Source organism: Neoarius graeffei, chromosome 4 (assembly GCF_027579695.1).
Source record: "Neoarius graeffei isolate fNeoGra1 chromosome 4, fNeoGra1.pri, whole genome shotgun sequence".
Lineage (NCBI taxonomy): Eukaryota > Metazoa > Chordata > Actinopteri > Siluriformes > Ariidae > Neoarius > Neoarius graeffei.
In genome coordinates, this window is record NC_083572.1 from 86,902,269 (window position 1) to 86,917,649 (window position 15,381).

At 41.5% G+C, this 15,381-nt stretch overlaps 1 protein-coding gene across 1 annotated transcript in view; it reads right to left on the reverse strand.

Annotated features, from left to right (window-relative positions):
- ror1 (receptor tyrosine kinase-like orphan receptor 1) overlaps positions 1 to 15,381 on the reverse strand; it is a 343,781-nt gene that overhangs the window by 66,077 nt on the left and 262,323 nt on the right. The window contains exon 2 of the mRNA XM_060919932.1: positions 8,126 to 8,197. Coding sequence (XP_060775915.1) covers positions 8,126 to 8,197 — 72 coding nt within the window. The remainder of the gene's footprint in view (positions 1 to 8,125; positions 8,198 to 15,381) is intronic.

The window sequence follows — 15,381 nt, forward strand, 5'->3', positions numbered from 1 at the left end:
TTTTTAGACCTACCTCTGTTTATGCTTATGATTACAGTATTATAATTTTTCAGTCATATTTATACATACAAAGTCAAAATACATTATTTGTGCAAATCTGAAGTGCAAGTATATTAAACGAGACCATCAATGACAACGTAGCTCACTCCGGAATGATCTAAAGTGGGCCACCTTGCACAATAAATGTTGCAAGCTATATAGACTATGTACAAGCTATATATAGAAGCTATATCCACCCTAGGAATACCTACTTATTTGCCAGAAAGAATCCAAAACGGTGAGGAATTGACCGAGAAGAAGCGATTTTTGTTGAACTGCTCATTAAGGCTTAATTAGTCCATAACTTCATTAATAACTGTAATTAAGCAAATCTGGGTAGAAGTTATACCCTAGGTACCCCTACCTTCATGCCAGAAAGAATAAAAATCGGTGAAGAACTGAGGGAGAAGAAGCGATTTGTGTGGAAACTGCTCATTAGGGCTTAATTACTCCATATCTTCATTATTAATTGCAATTATGCAAATTTGCATAGAAGCTATATGCACCCCAGGCAGACCGACCTTCCTGCCAAAAAGAATAAAAATTGGTGAAGAATTAAAGGGCAAATACGATCATATAATGCCTGTCTTACAGGAGCTGCATTGGCTGCTAGTTGAATTTAGAATTTTGTTCAAGATTAATCTACTTACTTTTAAATGTCTGAATGGTCTTGCACCTTCTTACCTGCAAGAGCTTTTGACAGTGTATAAACCTAGTAGAAACTTACATTCCTCTACTTCTGCTATCCGGCTTGTCCCAGTCTCCTCCAGACTGAACAATTATGGTTTTAGGTCTTTTCTTCACATGCTCCGTTTCTTTGGAATAAATTGCCTGACCATGTGTGTATTTCCGAGAACGTTAATGTTTTCAAAGTTAGACTTAAGACGCATTTTTTAGGCCTGCTTTAAATCTATAGGTTTTTTTTTAAATTTATATATCTTAGATTAGATTTGATTTGATTTGATTCGATTAGGGGGCGGCACGGTGGTGTAGTGGTTAGCGCTGTTGCCTCACAGCAAGAAGGTCCGGATTCGATCCCCGTGGCCGGCGAGGGCCTTTCTGTGCGGAGTTTGCATGTTCTCCCCGTGTCCACGTGGGTTTCCTCCGGGTGCTCCGGTTTCCTCCACAGTCCAAAGACATGCAGGTTAGGTTAAGATGACTCTAAATTGAGCGTAGGTGTGAATGTGAGTGTGAATGGTTGTCTGTGTCTATGTGTCAGCCCTGTGATGACCTGGCGACTTGTCCAGGGTGTACCCCGCCTTTCGCCCGTAGTCAGCTGGGATAGGCTCCAGCTCGCCTGCGACCCTGTAGAACAGGATAAGCGGCTACAGATAATGAGATGAGATGATTCGATTAGATTAGATCAAACTTTATTGATCCCTTTGGGCAGGTTCCCTCAGGGAAATTAAGATTCCAGCAGCATCATTACAGATAAACAGAGAAAAGAAATAGAGAAAAACTTCTAGATAAATTCAAATAAATTAAGTATTTGCATATACAAACATAAAAAGAATAAGATATGGGGAAGAGAGGAAGGGGGAGGAGAGAGAGGAGGGGAGAAAGAAAAAAAGGAAGGGGGGCAGCAGGAGAGATATTGCACTTTATATTGCACATTATATTGCACATTGTCCGGTATTGCTTATTGTTAGGCTAGGCTACTGCTCCTTATATATATAAGTTATTGAATTATTATTTACTAGTTTGTGATTGTAAAGCACTTAGAGCATATTTGTATAGGCACTAAATAAATTGTATATTATTATTATTATTATTATTGAAAGAGAAGAAGCGATTTTCGTGAAATGTGGACGACGCCCTTTCAGATGACGAACAACACCTGTCGGCTGGATGAGTTAATAACAACAACAACAACAACAACAAGTGTCTAAATTTCTATTTCCCCCTGTACACCATTATATACTTTTTCAAGCACACCATACACTACTACAAGAAAAATTGTGGTAATTTAAAGTATAACATAAAAAAAAATTAAAAATTATGGCAGAAGTCACACCGAACAAGAAGCAAGGGAACGGTCTAATATAATCACAACATGTTAATGCCTAAACTACTGCAGTTCCAATTTAAATTACTTTCCCATACGTACCTTTATAGTCTCTTTGTCCAAATAAAATACATGTAGCAACTAGACACCGCTCAATGTAAAGTTTTATATTTGCCTATGGCTGAGCAGTTTTTTCAGAGGATAAAGCATCGTTTAAACGAGCTCTATTAAAGTTCTTTACAGCATTATATACAGTAATTTTGAATAATATGGTATTTCAGGTTTGCTGTTTGCTTTAAACCCTATAAATATTTTATGAATAGCTAGGCCAAGTAAACAGAGACCTCTTCCAGTCAATGCTTCTCCAGTGCACATTTCTACACATGGTCGTGCTGTGTTCAGAGCCATCCTGCTAGTTCAACACACTGTAAACAATTGCTGTAAAACTTACAGTATAGCACCGTATTAATTTACAGTAAGATACTGTGCGACGCTTATACAGTAAATAACTGTAGGTGGCTATGTTTATACAGTACAGTGTACTGCTACCGTAACGCGCGAAGGCTTCTGGGAATTTTTTGGCACTAAGCACGAAGCGAGCGGACGGATGCTGATGCAACCCACTCACCCACTGCCGTGAATCTGGTAAGGGAGCAGGAAGCAAGCTCTTTTGCAAGTTGCCTAACAAGCTTTACTGGCTGTTGAACTCATCAAAAAGTCAAAGTCCTTCCCACGCTTTACAGTACCTGGTATTCCTAGGCAGTCTCCCACTCAAGTACTAACCAGGCCCAACCTATATGTGGCGCATCAGGCGGCGCCGATCTCCGTTTCCATAGCCCTCGGCCTCTCGCCTATTACATAGCTAGGGTTACAGTGGGGGGCTAGTCCTCTGGTAACCACGAGAGTTTAACTCCCCATGCACATCTGTATTGCAGCGTGCCTTGCCAGATGGTGGTAGGTACCATTTTTATGATGGTCTTTGGTATGACCCGACCGTGAATAGAACTCACGATCTCCCGATCGAGAGGCGGACACACTACCACTAGGCCACTAGTCGGTCTGTTGAACTCATACTGATTTGTTTTTATGACCGGTATTTTTCAACGTGTGCATAAGTCGGCAACATCTGTATCAATTCTACAAGTATACAGACGCAATCTAATGTTGGTTTTTAGGCCTAAACATTAGCCTCAGGGCGGCACGGTGGTGTAGTGGTTAGCGCTGTCGCCTCACAGCAAGAAGGTCCGGGTTCGAGCCCCGTGTCCGGCGAGGGCCTTTCTGTGTGGAGTTTGCATGTTCTGTCCGCATGGGTTTCCTCCGGGTGCTCCGGTTTCCCCCACAGTCCAAAGACATGCAGGTTAGGTTAACTGGTGACTCTAAATTGACCGTAGATGTGAGTGTGAATGGTTGTCTGTGTATACACTGTTAAAAATTTACAGTAACATCTTGCAGTAGTGTAAAAATTACAGTAACATACTGTTCTACAATTTACAGTAGGGTTTTTGTTACTGTAAATTTTACAGTAAAATACTGGCTACTCTGCTGCCAGTAATTTACTGTAAATTTTACAGTAAATTTTTAACAGTGCATCAAGTGTGTCGGGTTATTGGCATGCATGTTGTGCATGAGTAAAGAACAGGCAACCTGCACGTGCTGGACATGTGATATTTGGACAGCTGTGTACACGGTTATAAAGTCCTGGATGTTAACAAGAGTAGTGGATTTGAGTGATAATTTCATAGCTCAATATCTTGCACTGTTCTGGGCAAGAACAAGATTCTACCAGGTAACTAGATAGGGATGGAGTAAAAAAAATATCGACCTCGAAAAGTTTTAAGCCAAAAAACATCTGTCTCTTTTTGTCTGAGAAATAACATGCAGATAGAACTGTCAGAAATTCGGACTGAAAAGGTGACACTCATTCCCTTTAATATTAAACAACAACATTGCAGAATATAACCTTGCTCAACATTGCTTTCATTGTCATGACACTTGGCTCCTTTGGGTTCCTTGGCTGTTCTCGCTGATTCAGGGTTGCCAGGTAAGGTGGGATCGCCTCATACTGTATTTTAATAATCCTGAGCCAAAAAAAGATAAATGGCTTTTAGCTGTATTTTGTCACATTTCAGAGCTGTTTTGCAACCATACTGTGGACTGAAAACAATACATCCAAAACAGCAACCCTGAACCCACTGCGAGAAAGTGATTAGGCAGTTATTCATTCTTTTCATGATCTTCACCAATCATTTCTGCACATCAGTTTCACAAATGATTCATTAATCTTCAGTAACCACTTGTTCGGGTTCGCAGTGGATCTGGATCCTATCCCGGAAATGCTGGATTCAACCATCACATTTGGAGTCACCAATCCACCTACAGGTACGTTATCGGAAGGTGGGAGGAAACTGCAGAACCCAGAAGAAATCCATACCAACATGGGGAGAATATGCATAGAAATTCCACATACATCATTTTCAACCAACACGGAATGGGTTCTTGAACCAGTTCTGTTCAAGATAAACCTTGGTGCCCGCTAGCGAATCAGCCTGTATTTTCACCAGTTTTGAGCGGAACCATTGTAATCAAGGATGTGTCATGAACGGTGGGCGCTGCACAATGCACAACAGGAGTAAACAGTAGTAGCAAAATGGTGGTGCGCACTGATGACCTGTGAGCTTTTTTCCTGTTATTACAGATATTTGGTTTCATTCCATTTTTTCTGAAGGTGTATCCTTTTCCATTGTGTTCTTCTTTGCTGAGCTCTGCTTCCTCTCCAAACTGATGACACACCACTGATGTCATCACAATACATGCTGGAAGAACCAGATATATTTTGGTTCCAGCTGGGAACCAATGGTCAAAATGCTTTGAGTAGTTCAGAATTTGGTGCACGAACCAAAACAGAACCCATTCCCTGTTGGTGGAAAAGGGGTAACCTCAGGTCAGGATCAAACTGTGGACCATGAAGTTGTGACATGGTAAAACTATCCTATCAATTTTACCAACATTACTCAATTATTATGTTTCAATTATGATGTTCAAAAATGAGACACCCCCCCCCCCCCCCCCCCCCACCCAGTGTGTTCTGTTCTGAATCTGATTTTGGTTTTGAGCAAGAACTTGCACAAAGAAGGGCATCACTACCAGAACATTTCCGTTCAACAGAAGCAGTTGATGGCCCTGTACCTTAGCATTAGGAGATAAAAGTTCAAAACATGGATTTCGGAAGAAATTTGATGGAAGTTACCTTCAGAAAAGCCTTAACAATCTTTTAGGCTGCCAGGTTTCCAGAACAATTCATTCAACAGAATGATTTAAAGAGCAAATTTCCCTCATTTCACTCAAGAGAATTAATAATAATAATAATAATAATAATAATTTATATGGCGGCACGGTGGTGTAGTGGTTAGCGCTGTTGCCTCACAGCAAGAAGGTCCTGGGTTCGAGCCCTGGGGCCGGCGAGGGCCTTTCTGTGTGGAGTTTGCATGTTCTCCCCGTGTCTGCGTGGGTTTCCTCCGGGTGCTCCGGTTTCCCCCACAGTCCAAAGACATGCAGGTTAGGTTAACTGGTGACTCTAAATTGACCGTAGGTGTGAATGTGAGTGTGAATGGCTGTCTGTGTCTATGTGTCAGCCCTGTGATGACCTGGCGACTTGTCCAGGGTGTACCCCGCCTTTCGCCCGTAGTCAGCTGGGATAGGCTCCAGCTTGCCTGCGACCCTGTAGAAGGATAAAGCAGCTAGAGATAATGAATGAATGAATGAATGAATGAATGATTTATATAACACCTTTCTCACACCCAATATCACTTTACAGTTAGGGAAAGGGAAAAAAAAAAGAGGGTCAGGATGTAATTCCAATGGTGTAGCTACAATCCCACCAAAAGGCGCATGAAGATAAATCCCATACTGCCTGCATGGGCAACATCGCTTGGAACACCATGCCATGGGTCCACAAAGTGAGCACAGAAGCACCGCCACACAGAGTACTGGGCAACCCCAATGTTAAAAGAGGAACAAGCTCACTGCAGTCCATAGCGAGGAGCACAGGCATCATCCATGGCGACCAAGGCCTGAAGGAAACCGATGCCCAAAACTGGGTCCGGCGCTATGCCACAACCAGTGGACAAAACATTCAAACAAACAAACAAGCAAACAAACAAGCAAACAAACCCCATCAAACTATACAAATACAAAAAGAAAAACAATAAAATAAATAAATAAATAAATAAATAGCTCCGGTGAAAAGCAGCAGCCAAAATGCGCACAGTGTACTCTCAACTGGAAACGGAAATGGTTATTATTTACCCACTGACTGTATTGTCTGTATTGAATTGACTGTAGTTTAAAAAGCTACAAGTTTTTTTAACAAGGAAAAGTGGAGAGCACCAAAAGGATTTAAGAGACTAAGAGGCAAAAATGGTGAATCAGGGCCTTACAGTGACCTGTGTGGATTAAAGCGTGATCTTCCGGCTAGAATTTAAATCTAAATTCTTTTAAAAGTCTTTCAGTGCATACAATTCAAATTTTGACAGTTTTATATTATTATAATATTAATTTTTCTTTATCAATTTGTTTCAATTCGTTTAAATATTTTGTTTTTAAACTTTATCAATCTTGTAACATGCAATTAGTTTTTACAGGACCTTCTTGAAAATCACTTCGGTGAAGAAGCATCCTGTTAAAATATCATTCAATTCAATTCAATTCAATTCAATTTTTTCAGTTTTCTCCACAAGGTTAAATAAAAGAGAACTGAAGTCATTTTTAAACTTGCTTTATTTCTTAATTAACGTGTTATTCAATTACGTTTTTGGTTTTAGAAAACGTATATCATGACTCGTGACTTGTATACAACTAATTGCAATTAAATATTATACTTATCGGCCTATTCGGTTTTTAGCCATGTTGAATTTAGTTCGTTTGGTCCACGGCAGGCGTTGCTTATCCGCGCGATCTTCATGAGATTTGTGCGAGACTTCGAAACGTGAAGTGTCAGCCAGGTGTCGGTGCCGCCATTTTGAAAACTGTTTTCCAAATGAAATATTGCACAAAAACGAGTTTAAATGACAATTACTAGCTACTTTTTTCAAACTTTCCTGATTGCTATCAAAACAAACAAAACTTCCGGCTTGATTACATCAGCATTCGAAAGAGGGCGCGCGCGTCTTTTGACAATGTTGGCAGATGTTGGTCACTTTGATTTCCGCTGTACGTTTTACTTCCGTCCTACGATGTCTCGCACAGGTCTCAACGAATCTCGTTTACGGCCATCGCTTTGACATACGGACTGATATATTACAGAGCATATTTCAAACACTCATAACTTGCTATAGCAGTGACAAAATCTCATCTCATCTCATCATCTCTTGCCGCTTTATCCTGTTCTACAGGGTCGCAGGCAAGCTGGAGCCTATCCCAGCTGACTACGGGCGAAAGGCGGGGTACACCCTGGACAAATCGCCAGGTCATCACAGGGCTGACACATAGACAACCATTCACACTCACATTCACACCTACGGTCAATTTAGAGTCACCAGTTAACCTAACCTGCATGTCTTTGGTCTGTGGGGGAAACCGGAGCACCCGGAGGAAACCCACGCGGACACGGGGAGAACATGCAAACTCTGCACAGAAAGGCCCTCGCCGGCCACGGGGCTCGAACCCGGACCTTCTTGCTGTGAGGTGACAGCGCTAACCACTACACCACCGTGCCGCCCAGTGACAAAATATCTATCAAAAATGCATTCCTATATTTAATAAAATGAGATAAATAGAATTTTGATAATAAAAAATTTGCCTTCAGTTCTCCTTTAACAAAGTGCCAAGAAATGGCCCAGATTTTAATCATAAAACAATGGAAAATCCCAAAACGAACACACGCGCACAGCAGGAATCTAGGTAGTGTTAGTCACACAATAAGTCTCCTTCACAAATCAGCCTCCTAGCTGAGATGCTACAGGCATGAATGCTGTCTCCTTTAGCGATCAAAACAGAGTTCAGTCTGCAGACAAAACATCGTACGATCTCTGTCCCTCAGGCCCACACCAATCCAAACAAATACAGCATGGCAGATATACTCACCTTTCTGTGCTTCACTGGAAACATTCCAGCTGGAGGCAGTCACCACGTTCGGCTCGGAGGGAGCTTCAGCTCCTGTCCAGGAAAAAGAAGAAGAAGAAGAAGAAGAAGCACTTGAATTTCTAATCGGCATTTTGGAATTATACTGGCCTAAACACAACCATTCGTGGTCCAAACATGCATTTTCTCAGAACTTTCAGTGAAAGGCAGGTCTTTATCAGCACTCCATTCATGTCCTATAGAGCATGGATAAAACACCCTCTAATACAAGATGATTACAGACTTGTTACTGTACAGAAGAGATTTCATTACGGTGTAACGACACAATATCAGCAAGCGCTGACAGGTCTGGAATTAGTGATGCTGTGCTTACAAAGGATTCTTTTCACTCATAGCAGGGAAACTTTCATCACTCCAGCCGCCGAAGACAATAAACAATGAGAGGGTCTTTGCTGGACGCCGAGAGCTGAGCTGTACTGAACAGAGGTGCATGCTGGAGTGGAATTCATGCCGCTAGCGTGTGTCTGTTCTCCGTCAGTCATCAAAATACATGCATTGAAACTTTGGTGCCAAAACTGGAACGGTAACCCACTTTCCCAATGAAAAAAACAGTTCTCAGCCAGCGGTACTGGCTCCTTTCCAGCACCAAATGAAGAAACAGCGTTGTAATGGGTGCTATTATTTAATTGTCATGGCATGGAGTTATTTACGCAACACTTTCCTTGAAACCTCGGTCATATGACTGATGTATCCTATAATATAAATGGGTCAGTGATTGATTTGATTAGTCATAACACACATTTATGATTTTTCCCCCCAAGTATACTACTATTAGCATATATTTTATGACATATTATGGTACAAACATTCTGATTACTACCAGAACATATTTTCTAACATCTCCACAGGTATCTGGGTACTGGTAATGAAATGTGTGTTAACTCAAGCAGATGTAGCCAAAACAAAAAATTAGCATGTGATTTAAGTTATGCGATAAAACATTAAGCTAGTTCTCGTGACGAGCTCAACAAAACGTTTTATGAAGTGAAACAAATCAGAAACTAGTATTTTTGGTGGCTGCTAAATATTTTATAGCACTTTTAATGACTTACATCTCATAAAACTTGTCATAAAACATGAGCGCACAGTCGCATGAGACACAAGTGGTCAAGCTAGTAAACATTATAACAGCGATCATTACTATTGCTGGACATTTTATATCACTGTGATCTCCTATGGCAAGTTTATGACATCAGTCTAATGACTCAGGGTTTAAGAAAAGTGCTACCAATACTTACAAGAATGCTCTTAAAACACGAGAGAGATTTTTAAAAGAATACCGCAGGGAGAAAGTGGCTGGATTAGTGGTGTGAAGAGGAGTTTTGTTTAAAAAATAAAAAATAAAATAAAATAAATTAAATAAGGGCGGCACGGTGGTGTAGTGGTTAGCACTGTCGCCTCACAGCAAGAAGGTTCTGGGTTCGAGCCCAGTGGCCGACGAGGGCCTTTCTGTGTGGAGTTTGCATGTTCTCCCCGCGTCTGCATGGGTTTCCTCCGGGTGCTCTGGTTTCCCCGACAGTCCAAAGACATGCAGGTTAGGTTAATTGGTGGCTCTAAATTGACCGTAGACGTGAATGTGAGCATGAATGGTTGTCTGTGTGAGCCCTGTGATGGTCTGGTGACTTGTCCAGGGTGTACCCCGCCTCTCGCCCATAGTTAGCTGGGATAGGCTCCAGCTTGCCCACGACCCTGCACAGGATAAGCGGTTATGGATAATGGATGGATGGATAAATAAATAAATAATGCAATAAACTACCCAGCTAATTCTAATGTCAGGGTTGATGCTAGGCTATGCATTCTTTGAGAATTTATTTTTATTCATTTACGACCGGGTTCCTGCCTGAACTGATAATCGCATCATCAGTTTTATTTTGGCTAATCAGACACAAGGTACGCCACCACACTTGCCAGAGCAGTTGGGGATGAGGCACCTTGCTCAAGGGCACTTCAGCCAGTCCTGCTGGTCCAGGGAATCATACCAGCGACCTTTTGGTTCCAAAGCTGTTTCTCTAACCATTAGGCCATGGCTTCCCCATCCACCTCTTTGAGAAGCTGAATATTCAAAAATAAATGTCTAAAAGGCGGTCATATATGTACTTATGGTCTTTATCATGCAATCTATAGCATTGCCTATGATGATATTCATGTGTTGTGTCGATGCTGAAAGATTTCACGAGACTTGGATGGCAAAATCTTGTAAAACCCTGCACTGTTGTTATTATTCCTAACGAAATTGCCACATATGATTGCGTAATGGAAATGTGAAACTTTTTAAAAAAATAGCTGGATCCCTGAACAAGCTAAAATAAGGGGCGGTGTCAGTGAAATTAATACTACGGACATGTAAATGCAGAGGTGAACTCACCTCCGGGACCTATAGACCCTTTTCAGTCACGTGACCTTCGTAAACGCGACCGCCATTTTGGACATGTAGTGGACTTCGGCTCGAATCGGTTTGAATGCGAGCAAGGCGACAAACATAAAAGAAAAAGGAGCAAGATGCAGAAAACTGTATTTACTAGTTTACTGTAATTATGATCTGGCAGCTATTTACACCGGATCCAGTGTAAATAGCTGCCGGAGCCGCCGGCCGCGAGCTAGCGCGCACTCTCCCTCCCCGGCCGGCCGCGAGCTAGCGCGTGCGTGCTCCGGAACCTCGGACGTTGGCTCCGGCAGCTATTTACACTGGATCCGGTGTAAATAGCTGCCAGATCATAATTACAGTAAACTAGAATGGAATGTTAACAGCAATGTAATGCCTTTTCTGGCTAATTTTATTCGTCTTACCTCCAACAAAGTGGTCGCTACACAAGCGTTGGTATGCCGCGATCCATCTTCTCCGTCGGTCAGCATCTACCGGGATCCGATAAAATGATAACCCTTGCCTTGTTTGTTGATGGTTACTACATCCAGGTGCACAACAATATAGTGGCATGATGGAAGTCTTGCTGAAAATAAACACTTTCTTTGCTGCCGTTCCTCAATGTTGGCTGTGGTAAACTACTGGTAGTACATGTCCAAAATGGCGGCCGCGTTTGTCGTGACGTCACGTGAAAAGGGTCCATAGTAGGGATGTGTGTGCGTTGATGTATATTAGAGCAGTGCTAATCTCTCTCTCTCTCTCTCTCATATATACACCCACAACTGCTACGTCCATTGCGCCAAATAGATCGGCTTTGTACTTACAGAACCAGAGCAGATCCGAAGGGTAAAGTGAACCTCCTCCTTCTCTCTACTCTTAAATTTCTCATTAAAATCTTAACCGCAGTAGACAGCCCATAGCAAGAGCACACACCTCGCTCAAAATCAGACTGACACAAATGACCTGCTCTTATCCGACCTGACCAGAGTTATTAGGAACACGTGTACTGTACTTAAATGACAGAACACACACCGTGGACACAGTTTTAATTCTTACATATGTTGAACTTATTAAAAAGTTAATCTTTTTTTCTTGCCCTGATATAATTACACACGTGATGGTCAGTTCTACAAACCTGGCATACACACATACGCTGAGTATATAGAACATATGTGTAAAGGTAACGCAATATCCAAGAATGTAATGCAACAGAAACCCTTTTTAAATATTATTAGGGTTGTGGAAAGGAAATCTCTGCCAAACGTAACTGATGAAAAATGGTTGTGGATTTTTTTTTTTTTTTTAAATTTAAAGAATAGCCATTCACTAAAATAAAAATAACTTTCGTTGATCCTTTGTCTAATCCTGTCAAACTGCACCTTACTCATGTGTGAACAGAGGTACAGCCCAAAAGCTCAGCACAAGAATGAGAGGGTTTTCAAAATGTAAAAAAAAAACATGTAAAAAAATAAATAAATAAATTTTAAAAAAGCCACGAAGATTTATTTTTATAAAGTGCTTATACTGTTGAATTTTTCTTGAGAAGTGGTCATTTTTAACTTTATTTCTCAATGACTAAAAAAATTTATGAGATGACATAAAAGTAGGAAATGATGCCATATCATTTATACGTATTATTAGTATAAATATGCAGGTGATTATAGGAAATCTAGAGGAAATCGTGTATGCTGTTTGGTCGAGAAATTTGGACTATTTCTCGATAATCACCTCGAGCGACTCAGCAAAATGGCGGCCAATCACTTTGTCACCGTAAGTGAGGAACAATTACAAATGATGAAAGAAAATGCTGTTCCTAAAAGCACTACGAAGTTTGATCTAAAACTATTCAAAGGTAAGGTGGAGTTGTGATTTATTTTATCAATTTCAAAAAGGGTGGCATGGTGGTGTAGTGGTTAGCGCTGTCGCCTCACAGCAAGAAGGTCCGGGTTTGAGCCCCGTGGCCGGCGAGTGCCTTTCTGTGCGGAGTTTGCATGTTCTCCCCGTGTCCGCGTGGGTTTCCTCCGGGTGCTCCGGTTTCCCCCACAGTCCAAAGACATGCAGGTTAGGTTAACTGGTGACTCTAAATTGACCGTAGGTGTGAATGTGAGTGTGAATGGTTGTCTGTGTCTATGTGTCAGCCCTGTGATGACCTGGCGACTTGTCCAGGGTGTACCCCGCCTTTCGCCCGTAGTCAGCTGGGATAGGCTCCAGCTTGCCTGCGACCCTGTAGAACAGGATAAAGCGGCTACAGAGAATGAGAATTTCAAAAAGTATTTTACGTAAGTAGGCATAAGTAAGTGACAACCCTGCGTGCACCTTTACTACATTTGCGTGCTGCTTTTGAAATTAGAAATAAATTGTTTTTTAATACAAATTTTTAAAAAATAATCATCTGTGTATTTAAACTAAAACAATTATGTGCCTTTAGCTCAGTGAATATCGGTGAATAATAACCTCGACTTCGTCTCTGTTATTATTCACTGATCCTTCAGTGAATAACTGTTAAATAACATTTGTGTTGATTCATATGCATTTCACACAGCTTAGAGAAATATGTACACCCCCCCTCCATTTCTCAGTTACTATAAACATTTATGAGATGACATAAAAGTAGGAAATGGTGCCATAAAATATTTAAGAAAGAAAGCACAACTTTATTCATTTATACAACTTGTGAAATTCCTCTCTGCATTTAACCCATCTGAAGCAGTGAACACACACACATACCCAGAGCAGTGGGCAGCCATACTACAGTGCCCGGGGAGCAGTTGGGAGTTAGGTGCCTCGCTCAAGGGCACCTCAGCCCAAGGCTGTCTTTGGACTGTGAGGGAAACGGGAGCACCCGGAGGAAACGCACGCAGACACAGGGAGAACATGCAAACTCCACACAGAAAGGCCCCCGCCAGCCGCTGGACTCAAACCCAGAACCTTCTTGCTGTGAAGCGACAGTGCTAACCACTACACCACCGTGCTGCCCAATTATACATATTGTTAGTATAAATACACAGGTGATGATAGGAAATCACACATGCTGATTGGTTGAGAAATTCCGACTATTTCTCAATAATCACCTCGAGCGATTCAGCAAAAACAGCGGCCAATCGCTTTGTCACCGTGAGTGAGGAAGAATTACAAATTATGAAAGAAAATGCTGTTCCTAAAAGCACTAAATACAAAGACACAAGGTTGTATTTTGTTTCTATTAGCTGCTACAATGCACAGACATCTGTTAACAGAATGAATTATATTAGTGAATGCATAAATCTTAAAGCACTTAATGAGTCTCCACCTAATTCAAGAACCATAGCTGATATTTCTGACTAAATGTATTAAACAACATCGAGGGTTTGTGTTACAAAATCTAAGCTCTAAGAAATCAGTCCACTTATCTGGCTTTGATATTGCTGCCAAAAATCTTCAAAAATATGCCACGGAGCTGAATTTGCACTTTTACTTTGATTTTTTTGGATCACATTTTGAATTTCAGTTTTGCACTTTCGAGCTTTATTTCCGCAGATACAAGATTTGTTTTTTCCCTGTAAATTTTTAGGAGACAATAGAAAATAAGAGTGGAACAGAATGATATCATGGATGGAACAAAACATGAATGGGCAGACTGTTACAGACCAGTGATATATAACCAATGACAGAGTGGTGTGGCGTGGCCTCATATGAAGCACATCCTGTTCTTCTTAGAGTACCAGTCAAAAGTTTGGACACCCCTTCTAATTCAGTGTTTTTTTTCTTTATTTTTATTAATTAAAAGACACTTCATGTCTTAAAGTAATGATGGATGTCGTTTCTCTTTACTTAGCTGAGCGGTTCGTGACATAATATGAATTACTACAGTTATGGAACAGGGCTGTATTTTTACTGTATTTTTATTATTTACTATTTACAAATGCGGCGGCGCGGTGGTGTAGTGGTTAGTGCTGTCGCCTCACAGCAAGAAGGTCTGGGTTCGAGCCCCGTGGCCGGCGAGGGCCTTTCTGTGCGGAGTTTGCATGTTCTCCCCGTGTCCGCATGGGTCTCCTCCGGGTGCTCCGGTCTCCTTCACAGTCCAAAGACATGCAGGTTAGGTTAACTGGTGACTCTAAATTGACCGTAGGTGTGAATGTGAGTGTGAATGGTTGTCTATGTGTCAGCCCTGTGATGACCTGGCGACTTGTCCAGGGTGTACCCCGCCTTTCGCCCGTAGTCAGCTGGGATAGGCTCCTGCGACCCTGTAGAACAGGATAAAGCGGCTAGAGATGATGCAATGAGATTTACAAATGCATTAAAGTGAGACGGCCTTTCAATTTCATAAAATCGGTGAAATTTAGTTCTCTCTGAAATTTGGTCATTGTGATATATGTTTATTTCTGTAATATCTAAAAAAACCACACCAAACAAAACAAACAAAAAAACCCAGGCCATTCTGTGGCTGAGAAGTTATTTAATTTGAGGAGATTCCTGAGCAAATAATGTGCATGAAATCGCTCGTTTCGCGCAGTCAAGCAGACAGAGGAAGTCTGTATGTGCATGTGCAGGTTTACTGTACCTTTGACCGCGCACTGACAGTTACATCATTCTGTCGCTAAACGAACAGCTAATCGCACCGAGGTGCTCGCTGACCGCTGATATTTATTAGTTTGGTCCTGCGTTTCCTTCGCAACAAAACGTCTTTTCTTCTCACTTTCCGTTACTGTAGCCGATCTTTCGCGTTTCATTCACACACTCTCGTCCTCCATTTTTCTCTCCTGTTTCAAATTTGTATCCCACAATGCCTTGCGTGAACGGGGAAAGCCCACCACATGATGCATGACGTAGTATCTTGTATTGTGTCATGGTGAAGCAG